This window comes from Papilio machaon, chromosome 21 (assembly GCF_912999745.1).
Source record: "Papilio machaon chromosome 21, ilPapMach1.1, whole genome shotgun sequence".
Classification (NCBI taxonomy): domain Eukaryota; kingdom Metazoa; phylum Arthropoda; class Insecta; order Lepidoptera; family Papilionidae; genus Papilio; species Papilio machaon.
In genome coordinates this window covers 3260494-3275446 of record NC_060006.1, presented here as the reverse complement: position 1 = coordinate 3275446, position 14953 = coordinate 3260494, and the positions used below count along the sequence as shown (strand labels likewise).

General features: G+C 33.7%; 1 protein-coding gene across 3 annotated transcripts in view; it reads left to right on the top strand.

The window, feature by feature from the left end:
• Window positions 1–834: 834 nt before the first annotated feature.
• LOC106712625 overlaps window positions 835–14953 on the top strand; it is a 42471-nt gene continuing 28352 nt past the window's right edge. For 2 of the 3 annotated variants that reach the window (XM_014505240.2, XM_045683068.1), the window contains exon 1: window positions 835–1043. Coding sequence is in view for 1 of the 3 variants with exons in the window: in XM_045683067.1 (XP_045539023.1) it covers window positions 13877–13894 (18 nt within the window). In the remaining 2 variants the exon portion in view is untranslated. Of the gene's footprint in view, window positions 1044–13676; window positions 13895–14953 lie in introns of those variants that run through there. The other variant, XM_045683067.1, reaches the window with a different exon arrangement.

Genomic DNA, 14953 nt, shown 5'->3' with positions numbered 1-14953 from the left:
ATCTATTTATTGCAGATGTCTAGAGACAGCGCTCATTTCGTGCGATATCAAGGAAATCACAAATATTCCACATGTTGGTATAAAGAAATAGTAGAAGCGACCTATAGTTTGACAATCTCTGGTTAGGTTACAACTTCCTGCGGTATTTCGAGTTCAAAGATGGGGTCGTTTAGATACAGCTTTAAGCTTCTGCGAAATGCCAGCTCATCTGTGACTCACTGCAACTTACAATGAGCTTTGAAAGTTTTGCAGTATGCGTACCTACAATGCTTAGAACTTAGTTTTTGCACTGTCTTTATAATTATAAAAACAAGTATAATACATTGCCTTGCAAGAACCGGATATTTTTACTTGCCGGCTGAATTAAAAGTGTCAAATAAACTTTTTAACTTTAATTCAAGTTTTGTTTCCTCTTGTTTTAATAGCGAAAGGCCAAATTAAGGCTTTTAAATGTTCCTTTGTTTATTTTTTTGTGCGACTCTATCTTTTTAAGAAAGTCACTCTACGAAGCTGAAAATGGTTGTGTAACGTTACCTTAAACATTCAATGCCCGTTCTTGTATCAATGAACTTAGTTAAGCGATAACTTAATTTATTATGATATGTCACATCACATCTATATGGCTGTTTGTGCTTGGATTTAGTTTGTGCGTGCATTGGATTCAAAGCCAAAAATCTCATTAAACAATACGAAAGTTTTCAGTGTGTTCAAGCTTGAACTTGCACAGTGTATGTTAAGAGCTTTCGACGCAAACGCAAGTTGCATGCGCCTGCGCATCGGTCCCAACTTTTGCTGTCGCTGCGTTTACGCGACGCGGATTCGTGCTGGGGGAGCCGCGGGGAGCGAGGGGGCGGTCAAGGCCGCGGGCGCCGCGCCTCAGTACGTCCCGAACCACCATCGTTAGCGCACGTTCGTTGGTCAAAGTCTCCAGTGTCAGTGTTTGTGGTACAGTTAACCGGTGCCGCCAGGTCGTCGACCGCGCGAGTATGAGCGCGCAGCCCCTGCCCCTCCGCACCCTTTCTCACTGACCAGACATCAACCAGGTAAGAAACTCTTCGACTTACCCTTGGCCCTATAACCCAAAAGCAAGACGACCGTTTTGACTGCAACTGACAATGACAACGGGTAAAATCTTCAGCTTCTGTCATTGTCAGATGACAAAAAGTTTTTCCGTATACAGCAAATTTTATGTTGGCAGCACGATATTAAACAATGTTTTTGTACGATGTGTATTTACGTTGACGTTCGTTTATAAAAACACTCAAGAAACAGGTTACAAATATTCCGATACAAGCGTTTAAAAGCAATTATCCTATTTCATATTCGATACACTTTTGTTAGAAAACTACAACACAGTCTGTATGTCTGTTATAAACGTAACTAAATAAGCCTTTAAAATGTGTACAAGTCAATATCTTTGGTCCTGACACTTAATAATACAAAGACTTGTAAATTTATTTAACTATACTTCCTTATAACTATAACACATTCTATAAAAAACGTATCAAAATAAAACAATTATGATTTAGTATCAACATGTATGAACATAATTTTATGTACCTTCGTACCTATGCAATGTAACTACGTATTAAATTGTATATATATCTTAATTAAAATGATAATTATCCATTGTAATTGAAACATATACTTTTCGCCGCTTAGTTTTTCCCTGCCAATTTTTTCTACGAAGCAGTGCATGCCGAAGATACAGTACTTTATATAACTTTTACAGTATAACTTTTAATTACTTAGGTATAAGTGATGAAGTATGATAGTTTGGCAGCGGAGAATATTGAGAAGCAAAAGGCGAAAGTAATGAGATTGAATGTGGCTACAAAGGTAGAGGAAGACAGAAGAAAGTATAGATGGATTGTGTGAACGAGGACATGCGTAATAAGGGAGTAAATTCAATCATAACAGGTGACAGAGATGTATAGAAGTGTACATACTGTGCCCAATATCCGTAGGAGAAGACGATGTTGATTTTTTTTTACCATCAAACTTTAATATTGATCTAACGCTTGTAAGTTAAAAAGCTTGGCGTTTTAAAGTTTTCAAGAAACGAGTAGTATTGAGGTGAAGGTTTGTTCGCGAGGTCGTTGATTCGAATCCAATGTAAACACAATACACAATCTAGACGAACGATACACAAATATTATTACAGCTAGTATTTATTTTACTGCATGTCTTTACTCAATATGACCGCAAAATTATTAGGACAGCGTTGAACAAGATTTAGCCGTAATCATCGCTAAATTACGCCAAAAACTAGACTTCTAGAGGTACAAGAACTTTATAATTCTATGATTTATATAGTAACTGGCAAGATTGATTAACTGATATCAAAGACATTCAACAATCATCAATAGATTTGACAACACGAAATAAACTGTAATCGACAAATTATATATCGGCGTAACGAGACACACCCACATCTAAAGTCTACTAAGCATTCATTTGCCATTGAAATTTGCCCTACGGATATAGAGAAATTTTTCGTATGCCCGTTCTATATCTGTTTAATTTGAATCTCTTTAGTATAAACAATACTGTGGAAGCGATAGATTTTCACAGCGGTCTGCGGACGACACATCCAACAAGAGACATTAAGATATGACGATGGCGAACCATTTTTATATATGTTAAGGTAGAGCTTATTACTTCATAGTCCAACGTAGTCCAATTATCTAATGGATCATTTAAATATGTTGGTAATGCAACAACACACAAGCCGCACAATGTTTTGCTTCTTCCTGTGTTATAAAAGGATTTTAAATAAGCTTATTAAGTGTAATTAACACGTCGGGTGTGGGTTTTTCTTACAGATAAGTGAATAATATGGGTATTCCCGGTATTACACGGCTATTGTAAATATTTGGCGACTTTTTGTGTAGTATTCTATGCTATTTACAATCATAAAACTGGAAGAAATATGAAGTATATAATATGCACTCACACCTGTAACTTTAAGAGATCTGCAGGTATTATAGTTTTCCGTCTAACGCTATTCTGATTTATCTTTTTTGCTTAGCCGTGAGTAGCGTTGCCAGGCCTCCGGATAAAGCCGGACACAGGTCGGCTTTTCGATTGCGTTTCCGGTCAAAATAAACTGTGTCCGGGTTGTCCGGCTTTTGTTAAACATTTTACATTTCGCAAACGAGAGTCGCCGAGCGCAGGCGACAAGAGTCGACTGACGGTCGTGTCCGGGCTTTCTACCTAAATGTCCGGCCAAACTAGCTAGTCTGTCCGACTATTAGGTTTGGTGACCTGGCAACCCTAGCCGTGAGTTTTTACTACCCAAACGTAAAATAGAAATGTCTAGTTGTTTTATACAAAATTAGTGGCAGTAGAACGTTACATACATCTACGGAAATATTTTACGACGATTACGTTATCATACAATTACATGAAGTGAAACGTATTTTTTGTTAGAAATTAAAACGGACCACACTAATTTAACTTTAATATAGCTGTATAAAGATAATTATACCTAAATTAAAATGTTCAAATTAGTGTTTTTGTAACTATTGACGGTATGTGGCATTTAACAAAGAAATATCGGTTTCCTTCGGCTGGTAATGACTGTAAAGAATGTTTGTAGGTGCATACATCCTGCCGCTAAACTAGTTTGAAACGTCTCTGCTTGTAGTCATTAGAAAACACAATTTAACTAGTCTATGTTTAAATTATAGCTGGAATTAGAAACAGTGAATGTCCACTGTTTATAACCTTTATACATAAAACATTTCATCCTGATTTAGTCGGGTTAAAATAAATTGTCGTTTGGTCAGCATGTTCAAGACAAACAAAATGTAATATTTAGTGATTACTATGGGCATAATTAACTTGTGTAAGAGTAACTGCATTCTATAATACTTGTATTTAGGTCAGAAAAGGGATGTTGATAAGAAAATGAGAATTAAAATTCAAATGCATATTATTTTACTAACTTTGCCTTTCAATTACTGTAGTACCCATTTAAATTTAAAAAAAAACTTAGGTCAACGTTTTTATGTTCATTTTGCTCCATCAGTGAGTTTTCCGTTCCCGAAACACCTATATTTTTTCATCCCGCACCATTATTTTCTTTCCCTGTGAAAACGTCGGATAAATGTACACATGTAAATCGAAAAACACATTAGTACATAGCGGGATTCGAACCCGGAATCGCAGATTCCAAGTGAAGTGCTTAACCCCTGACTCGTCGGACGACATATCGTGTGTACTTTAATACATTTTTTTTTTGTTATATTACATACAGACACTCCAATTTATTGACTGTTTAATGTACGTATTGATAAACTATAATTATTTGTATAAGAATTGCATAAAACTGGATCTATTAATCGAATATTTGATTATTAAAAAAATGCCATTTGTGAGAATGCGGAAAAACAGATGATTCGTTAAAATATTTAAAAATCGAACACGATTTTAATTAATTAGAGATGTTAAATAGAGTAGTCTGCTCTTTAGAAATGTCAAAACCACCAAGTAATAAATAACATGTGACATTTTATTTTGTGATTTGTTTTCGTCTATAACAAGGATATCGACTATATTATTCTAATTAAGATTATATAATTATTCGGAAGATTCTAAATAATACATTTCAATACTAATAAATGTAGAAATTACGTATATTATTTAATGATCAATTGTGGATTTCTAAGAATAAAATGCCCCTTTTCAAACATGTCGATGGGATGGGAAGGGAAAGTAGATTGTGCGGAAGAGGGGACGCATAGGAAGGGGAAATGTCCTCTTTCTGGGTGTTCCCTTCTCCGTTGATTAAAGGTGGGCAACGTGTCTGCATTTGCGGATGTCTATGGGCAACGGTTGCCACGCTATTTCGGCGAATTCAGGTAGCCGCTTGCTTGTTTGCCACCTTTTCATATAAAAAATGTCGTTATCTCTGTTTTGTCAAAGATAATGACAGGGATGACGATATGTTTTGCACAAGGTTCTTGATCTCAGAAACCAACTTCAAGTTTGAACTTTTTTTTCTTTATTTGACCCATCTATTCATATTCTAAAAGTACTATAATATATAGTGGATATTATTGCTGTTGGATACTTTGTTATTGTATCTAAATGTCACGATACAGGTATGTTTAATCGATAAGGTTGCCAGGTTTATTTCCCCTAGCTATTCTATAAGATTGTTGAACCCATTGTTAAACGTATACATAGCAGAATATTTTTTTATAATAGCCTTCGCTTCAATGCGCTTGCTTTATAAGGAACTAAAAGCTACTAGCTGTCGGTCTACACTCCGTCCGCGCGGTATTAAAAAACTTACAAAGTAATATATGTGTTCCTTCAGACTATTTTCTACAACTATGCCTAATTTTATATTTAGCCGTTATTGGAATAAGTTCATACATCGTCAATACAAACATCCATTCATTCATCTAAACTTTCTTATCTATTTATTTATATATATCTATATATATAAAAGAAAGTTGTGTTAGTTACACCATTTATAACTCAAGAACGGCTGAATCGATTTGACTGAAAATTGGTGGGCAGGTAGCTTAGAACCAGGAATAGGACATAGGATAATTTTTACCCCGTTTTCTATTATTTTTTCCGCGCGGACGGAGTCGCGGGTATAAGCTAGTTTATAATAAACTAGCTATCAACCACGACTTCGTCATCGTCAAATTAAATTAGCCTATGTGTTCTTCCAGACTATGTTCTATGCCAAATTTTATGAAGATGTGTTGATCCGTTCCGGAGATACCTTCCAACTCCATCATCCAGCTGAACATTCGCATTTATAATATTAGTAATACATATAATTGTAACGAAGTTTGATATTAATAAATAGAATGTTCACATTTGCGTGTTATTGCATCGTTGTGTTCACACTTCACACATCTTGTAAGATACCAATCGAGTCTGTAAATCATTCATTTATTACACCATAATAGAATATTCATATTGTGCGTAGAAGTGAAATTGTGTTAAATATTCAGAGTTACAAAATGAATTATAATAAAATGTTTATCATATAATTCTTGATTGTTTGTGGTGCTTATTTTTCGAGTTATGCATTTTTTGCTATACAATTGAATATATTTTCGTAATAACAATTATGAAAATGGGGAATAAATTAGCTGCTTGAAAAAAGTTTACTTCAATTAACTTACTACTAATTCAAGAAAAATAAGAAAATGCTACATCATTACTTTATAAAATATTCATCAATGTGTAGTTAATATTACTAATTATAAAAATATGTGGCCTTCAACTACATTTAATTACGTTTTTAATCCTCTACCTTAACTCGCTACAATTAATGATGATAATTATCAGGGGAATGCAACCTCTTCGCAAGAGAATAGACCTTCTCGGATTTTAATAGTCTTTTTGATAGAGCCACATTTTCTATTAACATTTCAAATGAAATTCAAGCGTAATTTTTATGTGTTCATACAATTCGATACATCTTAATTATTATTAGTATTATAAACTAGCTTTTACCCGCGACTTCGTTCGCGCGGAATAAAAAAAATGCACACAAGATAAAAAAGTTCCTATGTCCGTCTCCTAGTTCTAAGCTACCTCCCCATCAATTTTCAGCTAAATCAGTTCGACCGATCATGAGTTATAAATAGTGTTACTAACACGACTTTCTTTTATATATCGACGCTGGAAAGCATAAACGCTGTAACCCTTGAAATCGCGAATATGTTTTTCACACGTTAATAATTTCAACCATTATCAAACGATAATGATTTTATTATAGGTTAGCACAAACTACACTACATTGCTAAATACCGCATGCTTGTAGGCGTATCAGCTCACGAGTTATGATTTTTTGGCTCTCCTGTAAAGTTCATACTTTCGGGGTTACAGCGTTTACGCTTTCCAGCGTCGATATATAGAAGATGTGAAAGTTTGGATGTGTAACTAAAGAATGGCCTGAGGGATCTGGATTAAAGAAACAGTGATGGGTTACGCCCTGGAACGGCACATAGACGCAGTAACAGTCAGCTTTTTTTAATACCACACGGATGAAGTCTCGAGCGACAGCTAATCATAGATAAAAAAAATACTTTTTAAAATTCTATTATAGTTTTTACTTTTAATCTCACATATACTTCTAGAATATTCCTTGTATAAACATGCACAACAATCTTTCAGAGTAATGTCGGAGGACTTGTCAAGTGATATGCGGGCTCTTTGTTCCCGTATGATGGGGAAACGCCAGACCTTCATTGTTACTGTACTTTATAATAATACACAAGGGTGTACAAGGCGTCAAAATCACAAAAGAATCGTCAAATAAAGTGCTATAAACGTAGACTTTAAAAGCATCGGAATCCAAAAGATTACAATAACACTATGGTTAATACACATCTGTGAGCACGACTGTCGCTTTCTGTTCCCTTCTAACTTTGTTGTCATATATTATATCCAATTTTGTGTGTGACCTTACCGTAAAAGTATCGTGCGGTACATAAATGTTTTAGAATTATGTAATTAAAATAATTCTTCTAATAATATTTTTTTACGTTTCTAATTTAATACATAAATAATATGTTCCAAAAATTATAACATGTTTTTGATGTTATCTTATGCTAATAATACATATTAATATACAATCTAAGTTGAGTGTTTCTTGCCCTCTAAAATTTCGTTCTCTGTTATTACAATAAATGGAATAATACATTCATCTATAATTCTTAGAATTTTTAATCAACAAAAATGAGAACAAAACAACTTAGTTGCATTCTCAGAACTTTAGATAAGTCATTTAACAAAACACAATTTACTGTAACTTTCAAGCGGTTTTATTTAACTTGCTCTCCTTAATTGGATCAAATTTAAATGTATTATTTAAATTACAAAATGACACTTTCTGTTAATATTTTAGATAGATATGAAATTTGGTAAACATCTTTAGTTCTGGCGACAATACAATGTTATATGAAAAAAAAATGATTAATGATTTAAAAAAGGTAAACGGAAATATTCGGTTGTCTATGGGTAGCGGTCGCTTCGCTATGTCGGCGAATAATAGTGGCCTCTTACTCGTTACCTTTTACGCTTTACAACCTTATGATATAAAAAATAAACAACGATTTGGATTTAACTGTTTTAGAGCAAAAGCTTATTCGCAATCTGTAGAGTTCACAACGCATCTTTACTAATTTCTTATTCTGATGTTATTCTTGAGAATTTTTAACAACAGAATCCAACGGGTTTATTCTAAAGATATTCATGAAGCTATTGACTTTCGTTTCACCGTTACGTATAAGTCTGTATTCTTACATAAGAATATAAAATTTGTATATTCGGTAGTATTTTTTATGCTAATATGAAAAAAAAATGTGACTTCTTGCGTCATATTTCACCTTTTATCGACACATTTAGTTTGTATGATTTAAAAGTTAAACTAATTACTGTAAACTACTATAAGTAATAAATCAATGTACAAAGATAAAGTGGATAAAAATTAAATTACATACTTTAATACAAACTAACAAGGGTATACATTATATGGATCCATTCCATTGTGATCTATAGTTGGGCATTGTGATCAATGACATTTGATTCGTATCCCGGAGCATAATCGAAGAGTTAAACGGGAATTTTAAAACTATTGCTTGTTGCAACTAGATTAATATTTTAGTTAGCAGATAAGACTTGATTCAGCCTTCATTTCACATATGATACAGAAACGGAACATATCGCGGTGAAACGGGTCCTTCATAGATCGTGAACGCATGGCCGATTGTGCGCTAGGCAAGTGGGTCAGCGGACCGGTCCAGCGCAGCCTCTCGGATTTCTTCTCGGCTGTCGGACACGCTCGCCCCCGTCTCCCCCACCGCGGATGTAATGCACTCTTTGTCATATGTGTTTATGATTGGAAGATTGATGGCGCATTTGCTAGTCCAAAAGGCATATTAATTAAGGTCAAGAGAATATTAACACGCTACGTAGTTTGAACTACAAAATTCAGTGTTAATGCCAATTTTTTAAAGAAAAATTAATTATTTTTCTTACAAACTCTCTGAAACTTCTGTGAATACTAGAAAGCCGCGATTAATAAAAATGGATACCAAGGAGTTAGACTCGACGCGACCGCAAAGATCTCAAAATAAACACTCACCCTGAAGATGGACCCCCGACGGATCCGAAACTAGTCGGTGTTGTCACCGGAAGATCATACGTGAGTTAAGCTATTCTTAATGAATTTACTACTACTAGATTTCGATTAAAATATCGCAATTATTAAGTAGAGAGAAGTTAAAACATCATTCCTATTTTTATTGCACTCTAATTTTAATAAGTTATCGACCGTTGACATTTGCAAATGACAATGTCATTTGTATCTGCAAATTAAACAGATGTTGGATCAGTTACGTGGCTGTCGACTGGCCGGTGAGTGCCTTTACCTTTCTTTTTTTGTTCCCGCTCGAAAGCTCGAGGCCATTCGATTGTGACTTAACGCCTTCCAAATGCAATTGCAATCAACAAAATTAAGTCAACATGTAACAAAACAAAGCGATTTGAATGTCAACAATACGCAAATAATTTAGGGCATCAAATCAACCATTAGAACACTAATTTGTAATTTAATAATCGACATTTATATTTACGGGTAGGTATAGGTTGCCTGCGACTTGACACGTATAGTTACAGGGATAAAAGTATTCTACTTCTTCTTTTACACATATATAATGATTTGTTAAGCTATCAAGGTGTGAAAGCGTTACAAACGAACAACATAACATTAGCTGTAGTTCAAAAAAAAATTGTATCAATGTTAAAAAGTAATTTATTAAAAATTTTGCTCAAGGTGAACAAAGTGCTTCGATCTATTCCTGACTCATTTCATGTAACACAACTCTTATTCATTTCCTTCATACAATTATTTATCGAATGGAACATCAACATGTACCGAAACCTATGTTTCTATGTTGATCTGGTCAAGGTTGTTTGAGTGCACTGAATGCGGGCGGCACAGGACCGGGCATTGTGGCAATCGATGGGAGAGGCGGACGAACTCAGGCTGATTATGATGATGATGATTTACTTGCATTTCCTATAAATAATTTGATATCTATTGACCGCTTCAAGGCCTTTGCCTTGAGGCGACACGGCCGCATCAACCGCGGACCGTATCGAATAACAAATAATGGAGACTAATCAACGCAATCTTCTTTTAATATAATATTTATAACATTAAATCACAATAGTAGTTTTTATTCATTCCTTGTTCAAAACCAGTTAGTCACGGTGCGTGGATTCTTTTGTTCGTGGATTCGGTCGTCTTATAATGCTTCATAAGGTAGCGGTATTTTAACGTTTGACCCTGCCCATTTGGTCATCTTATGATTTAGCAAACTATATCACTACAAAATATAGGATTCATCTCTATCAAGAATACTTAAATACTGACGTGATCACTGCTGAAAATTTAAAATGCTCCCTTTTATGTTCAGTATGAAATAATGCTATTGTATTTTTATTTCTACCTACACCTAATGAATAACAGGCGTTAGAATTCACGCTCTGTTTCGCTCTAACAGTCATTGGCTGTACGGGATATACAAATCACGCGAGACGGCCGGAAGGCGTCCAGGGGCTATCGTATGACGCGGCCAACGCTACTTGATACTGTAAGGTCGGTTCGTTCTAAGGTATGTGAGAATAAACTGACACTTCTTGACCTGGTTATTACAAACTTGAGGGATTTTAGGTGTGTGTTACTTTGAACAACAATTAAAGCAATCATGTTTTTATTGGAACTAGGTAATCTTAAAAAGTGTTTAATATTTTTTCATAGTTACAAAAACGACGATTGTTTACAGCCAGTTGATTTCAAATTACTTAATTCGAAATTCAATTAGGTAAAGTGAAAACTTTTTAAAAATCCTTAAAAAAAACCCAAAACCCAACTCAAAATATATCAAGTGTGATCATAGTCAGGCGCTAGTTTTATCACTGCAAAAAATTACAGTATAAACGTCATTTTGGTTACTATAAACAAAAAATAGGTAATTTAAGATATTAAAAAAAAAAGACAGACATCGTTAATAACAAACAACTTATTTAAATGATGTACCACGTATGACCGTAGTGGCATATCTCAGTGTGAATAGTCTTTGTACGTATGTAAATGACACGGTGGACACTCGGTGAGGAATTTTAAACAGCAAGCGGAAGTATTTTTGCTGTATAAATGTCTGACTGTGTTTCTGAGTACAGAATCGCCGTTTAAAACATATTGATATCTCTCTTTTGTTAAAGATAATGACAGGGATGACGATATGTTTTATACAGAAATTTTGGTCTCAGAAACCAACAGTGAAATAGGTAATTCAAGGATCAACGTGTATAAAACAAAAACAACCTGCAAGTTATTTTTTTTCTCTATAGAATATAGAAAGAAGGTACCGGTTGTTTTATAATTTTTTTATAATATCAATAAAAATATATTTATTTGGAACACTGAAAACACAATCAGTAAAATTGATGTTGAAATTTCTCTACAATAAAAAAAACAATGTTAAGACATTTTAAAGCACAGATTATGAACTCACAATTTCCAAAAAATATAAATGAAGGCAGGCTTTTCTTTCAGTTCAGAGATTCTTTCACTCATCTTTATTCAAGTTTAAAGATAAGTGAAAGACGCGTCTAATTATATACCGATGTGGTTAAAACATTCACTGTTTTCTCTAAATTCTCTGTATAAATGAATAGTTAACTATATGAAAGACATTTTGCGCTGTTGTCCGTCTTCCTTTCACATCCCCATTGACATCCCGAAAGCGTTACATCATTACAGTACCATAATCCAAACTTCTTTTGTAGAAAGGTAAAAGTAAACTGTTATAACAATAATTTTCGCAATTTAAGAAATGAAAGCAATTAAAAGTTATGCTGATTCAAATCAGTTTCCCAGACTTAAAGTTAACCAAAATCATTTACATAATTCCACCTTTTAATTAAAGTTAAAAGTAAAAAAAAAAGAATGTACCAGGATCGCGCCAAATGTTCCTAATCAATGCCTATCTCTCACTATTATGGGCATCATTGTGTGATTGTTTTAAAACTACCAATTAATTAAAAAAAAAAATCCAAACGGGCGTGTCCTAACTAAATTCAAATTTTACAAGAATATGAATCGACTCTTACAAGAAATTAATCAATTTAGGCTACATGAGACTACATGATAGTACATTGAGTTTCTCAGACAAAAATCTAATACATATATAAAATTCTCGTGTCACGGGGTTCGAACTTGAACTCCTCCAAAACTTCTTGACCGATTCTCATGAAATTTTGTGAGCATATTCAGTAGGTCTGAGAATTGGCCCACATCTATTTTTCATAACCCCCCCCCCCATTTAGTTTTTTTTTAACTGCGCGCGGACGGAGTCGCGGGCGACAGCTAGTCTCTATATAAAAATATTCTTATTCTTGTCATTATGTTAGACAAAGCAGAGCTAACAATATGTTTCAAACGAGGATTCTGATCTCAGAAACCCACGGTTAGTAAAATACATGCATAAAAAAACAGCCCTACAAAGTAACCAGGAGCCCTGTTAATGATCAAAAATATACTACGAATCTTTTACGATGTAAAATACAAGTTTCGACGTAATATTATTGCATTATCGGACATTACGCGAATACTTGTCGTGTAATTGCATTTGTTACATAGCGTTTACTGCCTATCGGATTTTATAGCACTTTATACTTTTCTCTACTGTAAATTTATAATGTGGGTTTACACTGGTCTCTACAATTGAGGTAGCAATTTCATTTTGTATATATTTTTAGTCAGTACAAAATCTACCGTCAGTTGTTAGTGTAAATCTATGATGGAAAGGTGTGCCATTACCTGATTCACTATTTAGAATATTACTCATTTTTATTATTCCTTATTATTTAGTAAATCAGGAAACGGGAATAGGTGCACGAAATATAAAGAAAAGTGAGTCACACACAACAAGCGATAATATCTTAATTAATGTTATACGGAGAAAAAAATAGGTCATTGCTTAAGTAAACTTAATTTCTTGTAATATAATAGCATCATATTATTAATGTAATTGATTTAGTGCTAAGAGAATTTAAATAATGTACATTAAAAACTTAACTTTAAGATTAACACACACGAAATCACTGGTTTGTGTTAGCCTAGCAAAAACTAAGCGTGTAACAATATTACATTTAAAACTAAACTATTTAACCGAAGCCGCTGGTTAGTAGAGTAAAAATAAGCGGGACAATGTTAATGCCTTACTGAGTAATATTCTATTCGCTATATAGTATCGCATGCGATGTGCTCAATATTTATGTACACCATCCTATCAGATAACTAGTCGCGATAAGATAACTCGAATTCAACCTGTCGTAGAACACTGACGTCTCTTCGCAGAATTGTCGAGGACGTTTATTTCCTACCCTATTATTTGCTATCGGAGTTTGGGGACTTATCACGAAAATTACCGAGAAAGTATTTGTAATTCCATTGACAAAATTTGTATGAGATTTGTCGTTGTACTTTACGCCCGATAGAGGCGCTGTACAAATCTAATATAATTTTTTGGTTGATGACGCTATGAACACATTGTAGCAAATTTTTCGTGCTACGCCCCTCTCGTCGGTCTGACGTATTTTGGAGCGTCAGTGTTGAAATCAAGCTTGTTAGTGATAAGTCGTCTATTGACTACAACTTTTCGTAGAAGACTGACGTCTCATAGGGTCTTGGAGATTTTCGTCTCGTTACGGGCACAGTTAGTCATAACCTGTCGTGTGATACTGACGTATACTTTGTGATATTTAGTGCAGTGATAACGTTCAATATGTTTACTGTGATATTTTGTGATTTGTGATTCGTTAAAAAATGACCAAGGTGTTTATCGTGAGTATTTTAATTTTATTAAATTAATTAATACATTAATCGTAAACCAAAATCTAATCATCAAATCTTTCGCCCGACATTGTTTTTTTTTTAATTTTAAATCTTGTGTTTAATTAAGAATTAAAAAAAAAACAATAATTATTACTTTTAAATGGAGCTTTTTAATAAATTTTCTTGCGTTTGTAACATGTTAATTTAATTATTTACACATTACAACTTTCAGCTTACATTAGTTTGTCACAGTAGTCGAATTAGCAGATTCAAACCCTGTTCCTCATACCTTGTACCATTACAATAGATCAGCCGTTTTCAATATCTTCTGACTACGGAAACCTTTTATGAAGCGAAGTGTTAGGAACCCAGATTCTAGATTTGATTATTCTAGGACCTAGACCCCTATTTATTCGTAATTTTTTGCGTCCCTTGTTTAGTTTGCATTCTAACTTTTTGTATACCTGGAACCTAATAGTAACACTTAAATTTTATTAATTATTGACCGGAATAAACGCGGACACGCGGCCAAACGTACGTGTAGACAACATTTTTAAAAATTGTAATTTTGTTGTCAACAACGCAAATACAGGTGGGTACAGAAATACATTTCTTTTCGATATTACATACAGACACTACAAATTTATTTGTATTTGTATCTATTTTCGTGGATCGCCCCAGAAAGGACAGAACACTTTAAAAAAGGCGAGATTATGATTACATTATTGGTAGGTACTTCGTGAATATTTTAAACCACTTAAAATATATATATGGAAATTCTTAGAAACATTTTTCGAACGCGCTAAATAAGCATATTGGAGGAGCTTGGCATAGATTTAATAAATATTTGGTTTTCTATTAACTAAAGTGACTACAAAAAATAAAGTAAGTTAGTGTTTTCTTAATCTAGTTTAATATGTAATATTTTTTTATCTGTAACATTATCTTATCTATGATAAACAGCTGTACACTTAAAATGTTACATTAATAAATTGTCGGCATTATTTATTACGTTGTTATTTTATCAATAGAGATATTAAAATTATAAATATAATTTAACTTAATCTT